At 31.7% G+C, this 18737-nt stretch overlaps 4 protein-coding genes across 4 annotated transcripts; 2 read left to right on the plus strand and 2 right to left on the minus strand.

The window, feature by feature from the left end:
* Positions 1-3806: 3806 nt before the first annotated feature.
* Positions 3807-8902, plus strand: Phum_PHUM570110 (uncharacterized protein; the record flags this gene model as incomplete). Its single annotated transcript, XM_002432072.1, has 15 exons — positions 3807-3879; positions 5175-5379; positions 5448-5626; positions 5733-5839; positions 5920-6046; positions 6135-6362; positions 6433-6555; positions 6621-6772; positions 6866-7184; positions 7268-7428; positions 7516-7711; positions 7795-8048; positions 8124-8337; positions 8405-8655; positions 8747-8902. The coding sequence occupies 15 exons, from the start codon at positions 3807-3809 to the stop codon at positions 8900-8902; spliced, it is 2745 nt and encodes a 914-aa protein (XP_002432117.1).
* A 559-nt stretch (positions 8903-9461) lies between these two features.
* On the minus strand, positions 9462-13555 carry Phum_PHUM570120 (regulator of nonsense transcripts, putative; the record flags this gene model as incomplete). The annotated part of the gene is made up of 6 exons (XM_002432073.1): positions 9462-9587; positions 9687-10129; positions 10213-11271; positions 11372-11647; positions 11732-12373; positions 12601-13555. 6 exons carry the CDS (start codon positions 13553-13555, stop codon positions 9462-9464), a joined length of 3501 nt encoding a protein of 1166 aa, XP_002432118.1.
* A 678-nt stretch (positions 13556-14233) lies between these two features.
* On the plus strand, positions 14234-14881 carry Phum_PHUM570130 (uncharacterized protein; the record flags this gene model as incomplete). Its single annotated transcript, XM_002432074.1, has 1 exon — positions 14234-14881. The coding sequence occupies one exon, from the start codon at positions 14234-14236 to the stop codon at positions 14879-14881; it is 648 nt and encodes a 215-aa protein (XP_002432119.1).
* Positions 14882-15501: 620 nt separating this feature from the next.
* Phum_PHUM570140 (uncharacterized protein) lies at positions 15502-16424 on the minus strand (the record flags this gene model as incomplete). The annotated part of the gene is made up of 2 exons (XM_002432075.1): positions 15502-16143; positions 16371-16424. The coding sequence occupies 2 exons, from the start codon at positions 16422-16424 to the stop codon at positions 15502-15504; spliced, it is 696 nt and encodes a 231-aa protein (XP_002432120.1).
* Positions 16425-18737: the final 2313 nt, after the last annotated feature.

Below are 18737 nucleotides of genomic sequence, written 5' to 3' on the forward strand. Positions count from 1 at the left end.
GACGAGGGATCAAACGTAATAAATAATAATGATGATAAACGTTATGAAAAGAGAATAATAAATTAAAAATTTTAATGTAATCTTAACTGGTGACACGACGGCTTGGGGCTGTTTTAATTTTATTTACTGACTAACGTCGAATTTTTTTTTTTTTTTTTTAAACTACTGCCACGTATTTAAATTTTTTTTTTTTTACGTATTTCACGTAAATTTCTTCGTTAATAATTAAAAATAATAAAATCATTTATTAAAAGTTTTTAAATATTTTCTGCTTTCTATTACCACGTCGAAAAATTGTAACGTTTTTTTTTTTTTTTTATTTTTTTTTTTTTGAATTATTTAATAATCCGCGTTCGTTATTTATAAAATCCGAGCTCGTTTTCGAAAACGGTTTTTTATTACTCGAAAGTATGACGTCTTTTACGACCCAAAAGATTGTGAAGTTTTCTATAAATGACGTCATAAAAATGACATAATAAACAAAGTTCGAAACGATTGTGTGTAAATTTTTTATATGAAAAAAAAAAAAAGAAATTTTTTTTTTAATTATTAAAAGCGAAACGTTTTATATTATTATTATTATTTTTTTATTCTAAATCGTTATGACGATGATGATGATGATGATGATGATGATGATGATGATGATGACGTTTTACCAGAATATTCGAATCGAATAAAATGTTTTAGTCGAAACAAAAAAAATAAATAAATAAATAAAATGACAACAACAATACGGTCGTGTCACATGAAAAATATCTTCCCCTCTTCCCGGTGATAAGAGAATATAAAAACATGAAAACAAAAAAAAAAAAACTGATAACTGGATTTTTCATTTAAACATGTTCATGTTGCCGATTAAAAAGGAAACGGTTAAACAAAAGCGGAAGTCGTTTAAATTTAGAAACGCGATTGATTTTATATATATATATTTAAAACATTTTTTTTTTGATAAAAAAATTTTTTTTTTTTTTTTTACTGTTTTCATTTTTGATTCCATTGTGTAATTTAAAAAAAAAAAAAAAAAAAAAATTCAATTCGTTTGATTTTATCACATCATCTGCCACGTTTTTTTTTTTTTTTTTTTTTTTTTTTTTTTTGACAACCGAATCAACTTTACCGGATCGCGTAATGGGGACGACGAACCGATGGACGCGTTCGAACCGTTCGTCGAATGAATTTTAAATAATAAAATTCTCCATACGAAAACATTTTAAAATATTTTTCTATACGTTTCATCATCATTATTATTATTTATATCACCACCACCACCATCACCTTTAACATTACCGTCATCATCATCATCATCATCACAACTTTCAATTTTTTTTTCTTTCAAACAATGAAATAACAAAAACCGGATATGAAAATATTTCGACGTTCATTTTTTAAAAAAAATTTTCTTTATAAATTAAATAACAAAAAAAAAAATCGACTTCCGGTTTAATAAAAAAAAAAAAAAAAGAAAAAAAAGAATTCACCGGATATAAAATTGTTCCAAGTAAAAACAAACGTCATTTTTTTTTTTAAAAAAAATTTTCCTTTCGTTGACTTTTCACTTTCTGCCACGAGTCAAAAAAAATACAAAAAAAAAAAAAAAATTTATCGTATTATTATTATTGATTTTGTTTCTTTCTCTTTCCGCTTTTCAACTTTTTCATTTCCTCCTCTTTTTTTTTTTACTTCTTTTCTCTCCATTTTTAAATCATTAGTGATCGATATATCGAAAGTAATTATTCATTTATCGAATTTTCGATGATTTATAAACGAATTCGAAAAAGAAAAAAAAAAACGTTTTAATTAATTTTTTTTTTTTTTGTTTGTTTAAGTCTCCGACTAATTAATTACGCATAACGTAACGGATAAATGTACCGTGTCAGTAGACAATTATTAAAATTAAAAAAAAAAAAAATTTAATTTACGATCAAGACGATGGAGAAAAAAAAAAAAAATTTGATGATCGATTATTTAATTAATTTCAAAAAAAATTTTTTTTTTTTTTTGTTTCAGTGAGGAAAAAAAAGCAAAAAAAAAAAAAAAAACGAAACAAAACGGAAGTGACGTAAGAAAGTTGTTACACTGGAGGGAAATGTGGAAAACCATTTTAGTTCTTTTTGTTCTAATTAAAACCGCTCATGTGGCAAAGAACAAACACAAATTTACCATTGAAGAACTTTTAACGACGACGTTTCCATTAAAACTTTCAACTGATGTCGATTTAGATCCCTGCAAATCAGGTAAGGCTCTTTTCCCCTCTCTCCCCTCTCTTCTCCCTCCCCTTTTTGTTTTGTTAACCCAGGAGAAATGCAGCATTTCGCACTAACCTCCCCACCCGTTAACAGGGAGTGTGTGGGATTCAGCCAAAGCCACTACCCAACTAAAACTCCTGAACGTGTTTCATCGTGCTCTTTCCCGGAAGGAGGGGCGTTCGTGGGAGTTAGAACCTGTATTTCAGCCTCGACTCCCTCCTGAGCCAGAACTATCAGGTTCACACTCGCGAAAGAGGGAATCCCACCTGAAGATCCCGATAGTTTCCCTTTTTACCCTCCGAGAGACAGTCTCGAGCTGCCTATTTTCCCTATTTTATAATTAAGTACCCAGATTCATCCCCTCGACACATCCTCAATGCCTCGAAAGGGTTCCAAGGTCACTTATCCCCCTTATGTAGGTACAGGTCTGTTCCTGTTTGAACGAGCTAAAACTGAACTCCCACTCCCAGGATTTGAACCCACGACTCTCAACTCGGTGAGACTTTTGGGCCAATTTTTTCCCTTTTCGAACTCAAACTGGCTACCTCGGGGCTCCCCCAAGGCATCCAAGTCGAACATTTACCCCTAGCGGACGCCTATTCAACGTGGAAAATTCAATCCCAAAACCCCCTCCCCTTAAAACATTCTCTACACCTAACCTCCGAGTAGTTGGATCACAGAAGTACACCACCACTCCCGGCTGAACTCCTCCCGTTCCCCTCCCCAAAAAAAAAACGAAAAAAAATTTTCCAGTCGCGTTGGAAACGGACAAACAAAATTATTTCTATTATTATTATTATTATTAATAACCCTGGAACAAAATCAGTTTTTTTTTTTTTTTTTTTTTTAAACAATTTTACAAAATAACAAAGTTATAATAATGATAATAATAATAATAATAATTAAATGAAACGAAAAAAAAAATTTTTTTAAATTATAAATGGAATGATAATTAAAATGCGTTTTTTTTTTTTTTTTGGAAAACTGCCACCACGTTTAAGACGACTTTCAAAAATTAAAAAAAAAAAGCAGAAGACAAATTTTTCTATAAATCAAATCCGTTAAAATGAAAAAAATAATTATTATTAAAGACAGACAGGAAAAACGATTCGAAAAAAAAAATTTTTGTGTAATGATTTCCACGACACGTGGCAGAACGATGAGATAGAGAGAGAGAGGAAAATTTTTTTTTTTTTTCGTTTATTTCTTTTCCTTTTCTCAAATCATTTTACTCGAATGGGTAAACGATGGCGTCACGTTATTAAAAAAAACTGTTTTTTAGGGTTTTTTTCTGTATGAAATTCCAAATAAAAAACGGGGAGGGGGGAAGGGTGGGGAAAAGGAAAATGACCGGTCGAAATTGCAAAAAAAAAAAAAAAAAAATTTTATGACTTTCAATCGTTAAATACAACAATGAAGTTTTTTTTTTTTTTTTTTAAACAAACAATAATGAAAATTTATATTTATTATCCTCCCCCCCCCTCCTCAATTTTTGTTTTTTTAGATGGTTTTTATGGGGATGTTGCTCTCCCAAACATCAACTACGACATCGAATTACGAATGCACAAAGCAAATAAATCATATCCGGATGATATAAAAGATATTTTGGATGGTTTACAAATAGAAGAGGAAGGTTTGTTGGAAATACGTAAAGCAAAATTAAAAAACGATGAAAAATATAAAAAAAAAATTATTGTTAAAAAAGATGACATGTCGTCTTCGTCGTGGTACGACGACGACGACGACGACGACGATGACCACTACGAAGAAGAAGAAAAATACATAAATCGTGATAAAAATAAAAAAAAAAAATTAAAAATGATAAAAAAGAAAAGAAAATTATTTAAATTAAATAAACGTCGAATTATAAAAAATGGCAAAAACAAACAACGTCAAACAAACATTATTAAAATCAATAATAATAATAATAATAATAAAACAAAAATCGAAAAACAATTTTTCAATAAAAAAAGGTAAGATGATTTTTCTTATATTACATTACCTGGTAAAATTTAGCATCATGGCACGCCATTAATAAAAAAACGCTAATTTTTCATTTTACAAACGTATTTCATTTAAAAAAACTTAATAAATATTTAATATTATATCTATATCGATTATTTTTAACTATCTTTAAACGATTTCGCAATTGTAAAAATTAAAAATTTATTATTTGAAAAGACGAAAAAATTTTACCCAACATGCTACTTGCAAAGCCAATTGATGAATGATTTTGGTGGACAAATAACAAAACAATAATCATCACCTGATAATGAATGCCAACTTATGAAAAAAAAAAAAAAAACAATAAAACGTTTTGTTTAATCTATGAAATCATTGGTTATGCGATTACGTATCGTTTACCCCTTTCCACAGCATATTAATATAACAAAAATGGCGGATTATCATTTCAAATTACAATTGTTAATATTATTTCAAACGGATAAAATTATATTTAAAACGTTTTTAAAATTTTTTTCAATGCGATAATTAAATTATTTAAGGTATATTTAATATTTTTTTATTATATTTAAAAACCGTTAAACGTTTTTTTTTGTAAAAAAAAAATAAAAATAATTTTCGAGTGTCAGTTAAGAAAAAACAAACGACTCATTCTTTTTCATATCGTTAATTTTTTTTTTTTTTATTCTCGAATCTCGGAAGTGATTTCATAGAATTTTTCATTTCCTTTTTGTTTGTTGGCTAATTTTTATAAAACTCTTTTTTTTTTTTTCTTTTTTTTTTTTAATATGATAACATTCTCGTGATAATTCTCACACATTTCTTATAAATAAAAACTTTTGGTGATTGTTCTATTAATAATAATAGTAAGTTGTGTTGAAGTTTAATGAATAAAAAATTAACCCACGAACGTGAACGTTTGTTTGTTTGTCGTTTACGATTAATATTAATATTTAATTAGGAGAGTAACGAGAGCGGCAACTGCAAGAAAGGAAAGAGTTTGGGATCATGGCGTCATACCATATGAAATCGATGGTAATTTTAGTGGTGAACACAAAGCTTTGTTCAAACAAGCTCTTAGACATTGGGAAAATTTCACGTGTGTCAGATTTGTCGAAAGATCAGTTCAAGATCATCCAAATTATATAATATTCACGGAAAGACCATGCGGGTAAGTAGTCTAAACGAAACTAAATGGTAACAAAATATAAATAATATTAATTTTTTTTTGTCAAAAAGGTGTTGTTCGTTTGTTGGAAAAAGAGGAAATGGTGCACAAGCTATATCAATAGGTAAAAATTGCGATAAATTTGGTATCGTGGTACACGAATTAGGACACGTTGTAGGTTTTTGGCACGAACATACAAGACCGGATAGAGATAATCACGTACAAATAATGAGAGAAAACATTATGGGAGGTATGGAAGGTTTTTTTTTCCATCTACATTATTATTATCATCATCTCTTTTTGTAAGTGGCCGTCGATTGTTAATGACACGATTTATTATTTTTTTTTTTTTTTAGGACAAGAATATAATTTTAATAAATTAAGCGAAGATGAAGTCAATTCACTCGGTCTTCCATACGATTACGATTCCATAATGCATTATGCTAGAAACACATTTTCAAAGGTTGATTTCTTTTCCCCCGCCCCCTCCTCTTCCCCCCTAAAAGAAAATCGTAAAACGTTGTGATTATTATTATTTTACAGGGTACTTATTTGGACACGATATTACCATTGGATAAAGCAGGAATGAAAAAAAGACCGGAAATTGGACAGAGAATACGTTTAAGCGAAGGAGATATTGCTCAAACAAATTTAGTTTATAAATGTTATAGTAAGTTTGTGTAAAGTGGAAGAAGAAGATGGAGGAGGAGGAGGAGGAAAATCGTAGGGAAATCTAATTTCTTTTTTGTCATTGGTAGAATGCGGAAGAACTTTTCAAGAAAACAGCGCAACATTTACATCACCGACTTATGGAAATTCGACGTTGAATTCTCCAAACGGTGATAAATGCGAATGGAGGATAACGGCAACACACGGTGAAAAAATAATACTTAACGTAACGGATCTCGATATTCACGAATCGGAAGGATGTAGGAACGATTATCTCGAAATAAGAGATGGTTACTGGCACAAATCACCGATAATAGGTTTGTTTTTTAAACCGGAAATGAAATTAAAATCGATATTGTTAACCATTTCCCCCTTTTTTTACTCCAGCAAAATTATGCGGTGCGCCAAGAACTCCACTCATTGTCAAATCCGTAGGTTCGAGAATGTTGGTAACGTATATAACAACCGGAAAATCGATTAATCGAAGAGGTTTACAAGCATCTTACGAAGGTAATACAATAATCAAACTTAAAAAATCTAATGCCACGATGATAAAAAATAAAATGTTTTTCCAGCAATTTGCGGTGGTGAAATTTATTTAGAAGATGATGTCGGACATTTAGAATCACCGAATTTTCCAGAAGATTATCAACCTAGTAAAGAATGTATATGGAAATTAACAGTACCGGAAAGATATCAAGTCGCATTAAAATTTCAATCGTTCGAAGTGAGTTTAATTAATGAATTTTCTAGAATTAATTTCACTCTCGCGCACATACACAAACCGGAAACGGTTAATTTTCTTTTCTTTTTGTTAAAGGTTGAAAATCACGACAATTGCGTTTACGATTACGTCGAAGTTAGAGACGGTCATTTACCGGATTCACCACTTTTGGGTACTTATTGCGGTTATAAACTTCCACCGGATGTGAGATCCTCATCGAACAAATTACAAATTAAATTCGTTTCGGATTCAACCGTGCAAAAAGCGGGTTTTTCGGCAAGTTTCATGGTGGAATTCGACGAATGTAAAACAACCGACCACGGTTGCGAACACGAATGCGTCAACACATTGGGAACATACGAATGCGCTTGTAAAATCGGTTACGAATTACATTCCGATGGAAAACATTGCGAAGGTGATCCAATCGAAAGAAACCGGAAAAAACTTTCCCCTTCCCCCTTTCTACCACTACTACTACTACTACCACGTTTGTTTCAGATGCTTGCGGTGGTATTTTCGAAACGTCAAACGGTACCATAACGAGTCCATCATTTCCGGAAATATATCCGAGTGATAAGAAATGCATTTGGGAAATCATAGCACCTCCCCAATATAAGATAACGTTAAATTTTACACATTTCGATTTAGAGGGTAATAACGTGAGTAATAATAATAATAATAATAATTTTTTCATTATCCTTTTCTCAGCTAAACGAATAAATTATTATTATTATTATTAATCGTAGATTTATCAGCAAGAATGCGAATACGATAAAGTCGAAGTTCATAGTAAATTACCGGAAAATATATTAAAACGTCACGGAGTGTATTGCGGAATACGAATCCCTCGTCTTATCACGTCAGAAAGCAACAGCATGAGAGTCGAATTCACATCTGATAACAGCATACAAAAATCTGGATTCGCCGCTGTTTTTTTCACAGGTATTACAATTGTACTTTTTCCGTTACGAAAAAGATTGTAAAAAATTTTTTTTTTACCTTTTAAAAATGTTTTTGTATGTCAGATATGGACGAATGTGCCATTGATAATGGGGGTTGTCAACACGAATGTCAAAACACGATCGGATCCTATGTTTGTTCTTGTCGTAACGGATTCATGCTACACGAAAACGGTCACGATTGCAAAGAGGGTGAATGTAAATATCACATAAAAACACCCACGGGTCAATTGCAGTCCCCCAATTTTCCAGATTATTATCCGCCGAAAAAAGATTGCGTTTGGCAGCTCATAACGACTCCGGGACATCGTATAAAATTGGTAAGATTCGAAATTCCCGAAGGAGAATCATCATCATCATCATCCCGATTGATTGATTGATTGATTGATTTGTAGATATTTAACGAATTCGAAATAGAACCACATCAGGAATGTGCATACGATCACGTGGTTTTATACGATGGCGATTCGCCGGAAGATAGAACGCTCGGTAGATTTTGCGGGTCTAAAATTCCACATAATATAATCGCGACCGGAAATCAAATTTACATGGTTTTCAAAAGCGACACTTCCGTTCAGAGAAAAGGTTTTAGAGCGACGCACACGACTGGTAAGTTTAACGTTAAAAGACCGTACTATCTCGTTGACGTAATATAACGAAACATTTCTTTTTAAAGTTTGCGGCGGTCATTTGCAAGCCACCAACAGAGTCAAACATTTTTATTCGCATTCGAAATATGGCGACCATAATTACGACGACAGAGCCGATTGTGATTGGTCGATTGAAGCCGAACCTGGTAAAAATGTACATTTGACGTTTCTGACGTTTGAAATTGAAGATGAAGCCGAATGCGGATACGATTACGTCGAAGTTTATAACGGTTTAGACGACAGCGGACAAATGTATGGGAAATTTTGCGGTAATTCGGTGAGTTTCCACCTCCCCTCCCCCCTCCACCCCTCCGCCCCCTAGTCTTTTTCGAAAAGTTTTTTAATTTACCTTCTTTGGAAATCGACAGAATCCGACCGATATGTATTCCGTTGCCGAATCGCTTTTGATACGTTTCCGGTCTGACGATTCGATTAATTACAAAGGATTTTCCGTTGCTTATGTTGCCACCGAACCCGTCGACAGCGATGAAAAATATTCTGAACAGGATAGCGACGAATACTGAACTGAAAATATTTCAAATTATTATTATTATTATTATTACGATGATAATGATGATAATAAATCCATTTCGTGTGTATATATAATATATATTTTGTAAATTAATTATTATTATTATTATTATTATGTTCAATCTATTAAATAAATGATGATAATTTTAATTTGAAAATAAAATGAAACGTCGTACGAGATATGAAAAAATGATGATAATAATAATGATGACGTTGTCGATAATATTAATGTGTAATGATAATGATAATAATAATAAATAATAAAATTAAAACTTTTTATTTATTTAATTTACTGACCTTTTTCATTTTCATTTTTTTGTTTAAAAATTATTTCACCTATTTTTGTTTTTTTTTTTTTTTGTTGTCAATTTTAATTATTTTACAAATTAAAAAAAAAAAAAAAAAGAATAGAAAATCAAAATAATAATAATAATCATTCACATTTGTTTCCGGTTTTCCCTGCATTTCCGGTTTTTCCTCTACCTTCTTCTCTCACTCTCTCTCTCTCGTTTCAAAAAAAAAAGAAATTTTTTCCCACCGTGATTTTCATTTTCATTTTCCTTTACTCGAACCGAATATCAAATCAACATCCGGTGCACCTTTCGGATGTTGGTACTTCTGCTTCCTTTCTCTATTCAAATTCGAAACTGCCGGCCTTTGAGTTTGATTTATCATGTCCTGCGAAAGAAAACAGAAAAGGAAAAGATGATGATGATGACGAGGTATGGCTTTCGAAAGATACCCGCGCGAAAAGGTTGCTATCATCAACAACAATACCTGATAATCTTCCTCTTCGAGCCTTTCGTTTATATCCAGTGTTAATTTTTTAACCTTTTCCTTTTCCATTCTTTCGAGCATTTCCTGTTCTTTTAAATTGATCGCGAGTTCGGACATTATGGGAACGTTGAGACTCTTGTACGAGTGTTTGTTTCCTTTTCTTATCATGAGTATAAAATTAACGGTTTGAGTTTCTTCGCTTTTCTCCTTCAACTGTTCGTACGTTTTTTTCGTGTTCGCGCGAACGTGCAAAGGAACGGATATGTCGATTTGTTGAGGCGTTATCCTTTCTCTCATTCTGTCCTGTATTTGATCGGCAACCAATTTGTCGAAAGCGTTCATGAAATCTTCGTCTTCTTGACACTTGACCTTTTGAACTCCCTGCATTTTCGTAGGGTTTTCACTTTCGTTGCTTTCGGAAAGGATCGAGGGAATGTCCTCGCCTGAAAAATAATAATAATAATAATAATAAATAGAATTTTCCTTGGAGTTTCGAGAATTGGACGATTCTTTTCTTTCCACGTACCTTGACTTTGACTACTCGGATTTCCACCTTCGAACGTTTGACTTTCTTCGTCGCTCGATTCCCGTTCATCATCTTCGCAACATTCTTCGTCGTTTCCCTCAACGAATTCCACTTCGCTCTCATCTTTTTCATCGATGGGATTCAATTCTCCGACGCCCGTCGTCGTCGTCGTCGTCGTCGCCGCCGTCGGTTGTTTGATTTCCGTTTTTAATTTCGACAGAAAATGTTTTTTCAATTCTTCCACGGCCTCTTGAGATTCCGCATAATTGTGAAAAATGATCATTTTCGGACGAACGCTGAGCAGGCAATCTCTCACCATGTGTCTCAATCTCGGGGGAAAAGGATTTTCCGTCGTCCAAAACGGATCCGTGAACTTGTACCAGAAATAATTTTGAAAAAATACCAAAAAATAATCCAATTTTTTCCTAGACGTCGCGGATCTCAAATACTGTCCGCAAGTTTCGAGGAGAACGCATACCAAACTCAATCGAAACGTGTGACCCGGAGGATCGAGAGGGGATGGATTGTTGTAATTGAAAGTCACTCCGAGCGATATGAGAAGGTAAAGGACTTTCAATATGTCGCTGCTGTCGGCCATGCGATAATAATAAAGCTCTCCTAAATATTTGACCATGGCGATGCGTCTCTGATTATATTTGGGTTCCATGACTTCCAAACCGAGTCGTATGTCTTCCAATACTCCGTCGACAACTTCAATTTGAATTTTTTCATAGTGACGAGATATGTCGGCCACCAATCCGGCCAATGTTTTTATATTGAAATATTTAACGTTCCAAGCGTTGACCAAACATTTGACGACGTAAGCCGAAAGTTCCGGATCGTTCCAATCGACTTTATGTAAGAGTTTAATGACCATGCTTACGTTTTGCCTACTCAATTCGTGGTACAATATTTGCCTTATGAATTCGTGTATGGGTGGCCTTTCTTTTTTAACGGTTTGTCCACCCTCGCGAGGTATGACGGCGTAGAATGCATTTTCCGTCATCGTGGCATACCTCGAATCCAGTGCCATGACGGATTTCTTCCTCATCATTTGTTCTGTAACGATCGAATCACAGCATCAATTAATTTTATCAAATGTGGGGGGGGGCGGGAGGGGAAAAAAAAAAGGGAAAATTAAATTATTATTTCAACCAACCTAAATAAACTTTGGTTCTTTGTCGACTCTCGGGATGATTGAATAAAAATCGTCCGCACGTTTCGAATAAATTACAAACCATTTCGATGTGATGATGATGACTGAAATCTTGGAGCAGGATTTTTATGCAAAATAAACCTTCCAATTTCGAATACATTTTAAATTTAATCAATTCGCCGATGAATCGAACGACTTTTATTTTCGATTCGATATTTATTTGATCTTTTTTTTGAACGTGATAAAGGAAATCTTGTTTGAGCATTTGACAAAGGTCGGCTGCAAAAAAAAAAAATATATATATATAAATGAAAATTATTTACGCGATAAAATAAATATGGAAGAAAGGAAGGAAAATCTTACTGGCAACGTCGGGTGCCACCAAATGAATCGTGGCAACCAATCTCGAATAAAATGGCAATAAATCGAGTCTCGTTCTATTAACTCCGAACAAATGTTTGGCTAATTTTTTCTGATTGTGTTTCGTATTTAAATTCAACACGAATTCGATGGCCATGTTATCGACCGTGTCCCTATTGCAACAACTCGGTAAATGAAATAAAAAATCGTTGAATATGTATTTCGTCTTAGTATCCGTCACAGCTTCGACTTCGTGTTCCGTTTCCGGTTTTTTTTCCTCGTCCGTTTCATCCGTTGGCAATTCTATTTCTTCGTCTAATATTTCTTCGCTTATTTCCGATATCGACGTCCTTTTTTGTTTGGGCGCATCGATAGGGAGTTGCGGTAGAAAAACATGCAAATCCGGTAAACATTCGTAAAATCTTTGAGTTTCTTCATCTTCCCATATTCCCAGTGGAAATCTTTCATCGTGACTTAAAAGTAATTCGTCAATGACTGTCGTTTCTGATTTTGTAACTTCTTCTATTGGCAGCACTGGCATTGGAGCATTTAATATTTCACTAAATTGTCTAGCATAATCCAATAATTTTTTATATTCCGTTAATAAATCATTATATTCTGCTTTTCTATTAGTACTTAATTCACCTGAAAAATAAAAATTTGAACTCGTTTACACAAAAAACCAACACTCGAGTAAATTTTTTAATTGTTTCAAAACGACAAACTCACACAACTCTGAACATTATTTAATTTCAATAAATAATTTTTATATATATAAAAAAATGTCATGTTAACAAAACACAAAATTTAATATTAATAATAAAAAAGGAACAATGTATTTTATAAAAATTATTCGAAAAAGGTTTTCTTACCTTTTGTTTGTAAAATGCTTCGACTATGAGTTTCAAATTTCTGTAACTCATTGTGATTTTTAATTAAGTGCTTACAAAATGAATCATAATAATCTTGAAAAACTTGCCTAACTGTTTTATGTTTTTCACTTGGTATAATTGTCATACTAGGAATTGATATATTAAATTTCTTAGATGCTTCAGCCATTTCTCTTGGTATCAAACCGGCATAAACATCTCCGAAACTTCTAAGAAAACTTAATATGGCTGATATATTACTAAAATCTTCTTTTTGATTATGAACTAAACTTAATATTATCGAACCTAACAGTTGTAAACCTCTCGATGGAGGTGGTACTGCCCAAAGTCCTAACAAAACCAATTCTGCATATAATTTTAAATCGATTTTATATTTAAGATTATTCGAGACTGGTTCATCACTTTTTATTGTCAATGACTTTTTCCAACACTCCATGAGAGCATTTTCAAAATCGGCATATAATCTATGTAGTGCACAACACAATTCACAAGCTGGTAATATATCGGCAACTTTTAATTTGGCTTCAGTCACTGCAGATGCAATTTCAGTCACATATTTAGATAAATTTAAAACTTTTAAATCGTTGAGTAAACCATTTAATTGATTGGCTGAAAAATTTTTAACTTTTCTAACGAATGCTGTATTTTTTTTCAAATTCGAATCCAATTTTGAAAAATATGATTCTTCGGGTCTTTTAACATTAATATTTTTATTTCTCGCTTCCTGTCTTCTCTTATCTTTTTTCTCAAGTTCTTCAATGTAATCTAAAAGAGCTTGTTTTTTTATCTTTTCTTCTTCTTCTTCTTCTTCTTTTTTCCCATCATCCATTTCTAATTTTTTCGATTCGTCATCGTTTTCATCTTCATCTTCCGGTTTGATTAATTCTTTTTTTCCTTCTTCTCCCTCACCTTTGCTTGGTGTTTTACTATCTGTCATTTTAACTGATACGGCTTTGGAAAAAAAATGATAATTACGTTTAATTATAAAGAATACCATCATTATTATTATTTTTTTTTAATGTAATAGACTACAAATATTTAAAACTTGTTAGAAAATCAAATGAAATTATGATAAATGCGTAAATATATGTACGAAACGAGAAAAATTTTTCAAAAAAAAAAAAAAAAATTTATTTAACCTATAACGTATAGGATTTTATTAAAAGATTACTTACAATTTATACATACGTAAATATAAATAAAATTATATGCGTATGTAAATTTTATATTTCTGATTTGAAAATTGCACTTATTAAAGCAACTAATATTCTCTGTTTGACAATTAAATAATTAAAAAAAAAAAAAAAAAGCTTTGATTCTGGTCATTTGTATCTGGCAATTCACATTTTGTTTATTTTGATTTTTTCCTTTGTCGTGGCACAAATTTCATGTAGTTTCACCACATCCGTTTCAATGTTGATAAATTTTATATTATTTTTGAAAATACTCTAAACAGTTATTAAAAAGGGGTGAGTAATTTTTAAAACGTTAATAATATCGTTTGATTAAATTCGAGTATAATTATTTCGTCGTTTTTAAATTTTTTTCCTACGTAGAACTCAATTGAAAAACATAACCTCAACTGGTTAAAATTTAACTTGGAGTGTATAGTAAAATGATGTCTGAAATTGACGACGCACCACCTCAACTCTCAGCAGAAACGTTAAAAGCATTACAAGAATTTCTTCAGGAACAAAAATTAAATCAAAACGATAATGAAAAAGTAACGGAAAATTGGCAATTGAGTCAATTTTGGTATGATGATGACACAACTCGTACACTCTCAAATGCTGCTATTTCATTATGTGACGAACATGGTAACATAGCTCTAATATCATGTCCAACATTATATCCAACAATAAAATCAATTATCACACATAGAAAACTAAATATGAATATCAAATTATTAGAATTTGATAAAAGATTTTCCAAATATGGTGATGATTTTATTTTTTACGATTACAATGATCCATACAATATAAAACAAAATTATGTCAATTCATTCGATGTTGTGATTGTTGATCCACCATTTTTATCCGAAGAATGTTTAACTAAAACAATTCAAACGATAAATCATTTGAAAAAATCAAATTGTAAAATTATTTTATGTACTGGTCAAATAATGGAACAACTTGCAAATAAATTATTAAATCTTAATAAGTGTTCGTTTCAACCTAAACATAAAAACAATTTAGCTAACGAATTTATTTGTCTGACAAATTTCGGTGAATTACCACCACCACCACCCTCACCTACTCCTTAAACTATTCAAACATGTACAACAATCAATCAAAAAAAACAAACAATTCAACAAACAAACAAGCAACAAACAAAATTAATTTTTCATTTATTTAATTGTTTAATTTTAAAATTATAATTATTACTAAATATAATTACAATAATTTAATTTTTTAAAAAAAATTATTATTATTATTTATTTATTTATTTATTTACAATTTTATTTATGTCATTTTTTTATTTTTTTATTTTTTCCTAATTGACAAAGATTAATAATTATTAATAACAATAATAATCATAATAATAATAATAAATTGCTTTTGGTAATTAAATAATTTTTCAGTGCAAAATATAAATTTTTTTTAAACCTTTTTACGATTCGGTTATGTCGATGGGGGGAGGAAATGACGTAACGAATTCGTTTCATTCGATGCCCTTTTTCTTTCCTGTCGTCTGATCATCATCGAAAGTATAAAAGTGCGCTGGAAATCGAAACATCTCGAAAAAATAAAATAAAATAAAATAAAACGTCGAATTTGATGATAGACTAGAACGTTGAGCAATTAACGGTTCATCATTTCAAACTTCGAGCGACGATCACGTGACAAACACGACGACAGCAGAAGAAATCAGGTTTATCAATTTTCAATCGAATTCGTTAAAATTAATTTCTAATGAATCTAATAATTCTATCATGGCTTCGTTTTCAAATGATTTCATGCTGTTGCCGTTGTCGTTGTTGCAATAATGAGATGAATTTATAATAAGGCTGTCGTCTCTGTCGACGTCGAGAGAATCGTCAATGCTGTCGAAAAAATTCATTTCGTTTTTCAATTTCGAATCTTCATTCGATATCCTTCTCCTATCGGGATTCGTATTGTTGCCCATTATTACGTCATCATCGTCGTACTTTTTACCGCAAAATTTTTCGCGACGAATTTCTCCGACGCCGTCGATGACGTCATCCCCGCTCGATTCTCGTTTCCAAATCGAATTTTTTAACGGTTTTTCTACTTCCGCGTCGTTTTTATTCCCTATTTCTTCTTCTTTTTCTTCTTCTTCTTCTTCTTCTCCTTTTGATTTAAATGAAATATTTTTATCATTTTCAATTTCCGATGATTTTCTTTCGTTTTTCCTCGTCGTCGTCGTCGTCGCCATCATTCCGTTGAGCGAATCCGTAAAAACATCCGAATCATGAATGGAGGATCCTTCATTTTGATGATAAAAATCAACCGAAATTTCTAAATCTTCGTCTTCTGCTTCTTTTTGTTGTTCGTCATTCGAATCCTGAAATGATAATTGAAAGAGAAAAAAAAAAAAAAAAAAAATTAATTTTTTTTTTGTTATGATTTTCCAACACATTTTTTTTTCTTATATTTTCTACTACTACTACTACTACTAATACTACTACTAATACTAATACTACCCCCCCTCTTCCCTTTTTTATACCCTTCCCACCGATAAACCCTTTAATCCTCGAAAACGCGCGCGCGCGCACACACACACATATACACCTTCTTTCCTTCCTTCCTTAACTCCCCTTTCCTTAGCCCCTCATCCCATTCCATTCCACCCTTCTCCCCACCCTCTAATCTAACTCACGCGCGAAAATAAAAATTAAATTTTCAACCATGTCGTGGTTTTAGAAAACTTATCATGAACTTTCCTTACGTTTAATACACTTTTTTCGTTTTTTTTCGGTGAAAGTTTCAATTTTTTTTTTTTTTTTTTTTAAATTAAACGAGATAAATTTTTTTCTCCGGATAAAATTTTCTCCAAAAAAAAAAAAAAAAAGAAAACTTTTTGAAATTTTACAAACCGACCGCGATTCTTATCATTAATAAAGACAAAAAAAAACTTTTTCCCGCCAAAATTAAAACGAAAATATAAAATTACAAATTTTTACGAAAGAGAGAAAAAGAGAGAAAGAGAAAGAGAGAGAGAGAGAAAATTAAAAATCTAAAGAAGCACGCGGTTTATAAACGTGTAATTAGATTTTTTATATTTATATACACGAAAAAAAGACGTGCGAATAAAAAAATCACGCGAGAGTTTTCCATTTTTTTCCATTTCGAACAAAATAACAGAAAAAAAAATAATAATAATAATAATGAAACGTCGTGTCACGAGACGTAAAATAAATAATTTATACGACGGAGAAAAGACAAAAAGAGAGAGAAAAAGACAGAGAGAGAGAGAGAGAGAGAGAAAGAAAGAAAAATCCGGTCGCGAATAATCCGAATCGAATCCGAATTCATATCCGTTCGGTTTGTTCATTTTTTTTTCCCGCCAAAACGAAACGAACGAGTCGACAAAACGTCCTTGAACGGTTTTTTTTAAAATTTGAAATTCGTCATTCACGTTTATAATGATGATGATGATGATGATAATAATAATAAATTAAATCTCATTAGTTATAAGGCGTCGACCGTTAGCTAATCGAACCACCCGGTGGAACAATACAAATAATAATAATAACAATAAACGATCGATCGATTTTTCTCATTCATCGATTAATCGATCGATCAATCGATTCATCCATCGATTCACGTTTAAAAAAAAAAAAATAACATTTTCGGTTCAATTCCGGTTCAACATTGTCTTGGTTCCATTAAAAAAAAAAAAAAATTATTATTATTATTATAATTACTTGTTTGTTTGTTTGTTTTTGATTCTCCGCGTTTGTCGTCGTTTCGTTTGTTCTTTCGTTTTTTTTTTTTGGTCAATAAAAAACAACAACTATAATAATAATAATAACAATAAAATTTGAGTTTTTCGCCTTTTTATACTGCGTGGAAATCCGATGATGACTCGTGGGCGACCCGCCATCATGTTTTCTCACGCGTTTTTTTTTTTTTTTTATTTGTTTGTCCGTTTAATCGTATTTTTGTTGTTGTTTCGCGACGTTTAACCTCGCGTGGGTGAACCGGACTGAAATCGACTAAGTAATAGTAAAGAAAAAAAAAAAAACAATTAAAAATACAAATGATAATTTTTAAAACCCGATGAAATATCGATACGCGTTTAAAAGGAAAAGACAGAGAGAGAGAGAGAGAGAGAGAGAAACAGACACAAACGGAAGACATTAACAGAGAGGGGGGAGGAAGAGAGAGAAGAAAAAAAGAAATATTGATACGCGTTTAAAAGGAAAAGAGAGAGAGAAACAGACAAAAACGGAAGACATTGACAGAGAGAGGGAAGGAAGAGAGAGAGAGAGAGAGAGAGAGAAAAATCAGGAAATTATATTAAAAACCTGGTTTCCGGAAGACGACAAAAAAAACGATTTTTACAATCGTATTACGTCGTGGCATTAATATATCGACGGTAGTAAGTAGGTAGGTAGGTAGGCAAGTACGACAGGAAAGTTTTCCCTTCCCCCTCTCCTCCTCTTCTTTTACAAGTATTTCTTTTTATACGCATAAAAGGAAAAAATATAATAATAATCAAACGAGACGATATTTCAACTTCCGGCCAACAAAGAACAACAACAACCCCAACCATTTTTTTTCCTCATCAATTTCCGAGAGGGAGAGAGAGAAAATAATAATAATAATAATAATAATAATAATAATAATAATAATGAGAAGAAAGAAAAAAAAGGTCAGTCAATAATGTCGCAGCGAAAAAAAAAAAACGCTACACGGAAAAAGTCGATAAAAAAAAAATTAAAAAAAAAAAAACGAGTAAACAAACAAAACAAACAAAGAATAGAAAAAAAATATTTGTCTCCTTCCACTTTTTTTTAAAAAAAAAAACTTTTCCCATTTTCACCAAAAAAAAAAAATAATAATAACGCATGTGTCGTCAATTATGAACAAAGAAAATTCCACGGTTACAATACATCCGGTTTCTTTTTTCCCCCCCTCACCCGACACGTCCGT

This window comes from Pediculus humanus, genomic scaffold, assembly GCF_000006295.1.
Source record: "Pediculus humanus corporis 1103172108302 genomic scaffold, whole genome shotgun sequence".
Classification (NCBI taxonomy): domain Eukaryota; kingdom Metazoa; phylum Arthropoda; class Insecta; order Psocodea; family Pediculidae; genus Pediculus; species Pediculus humanus.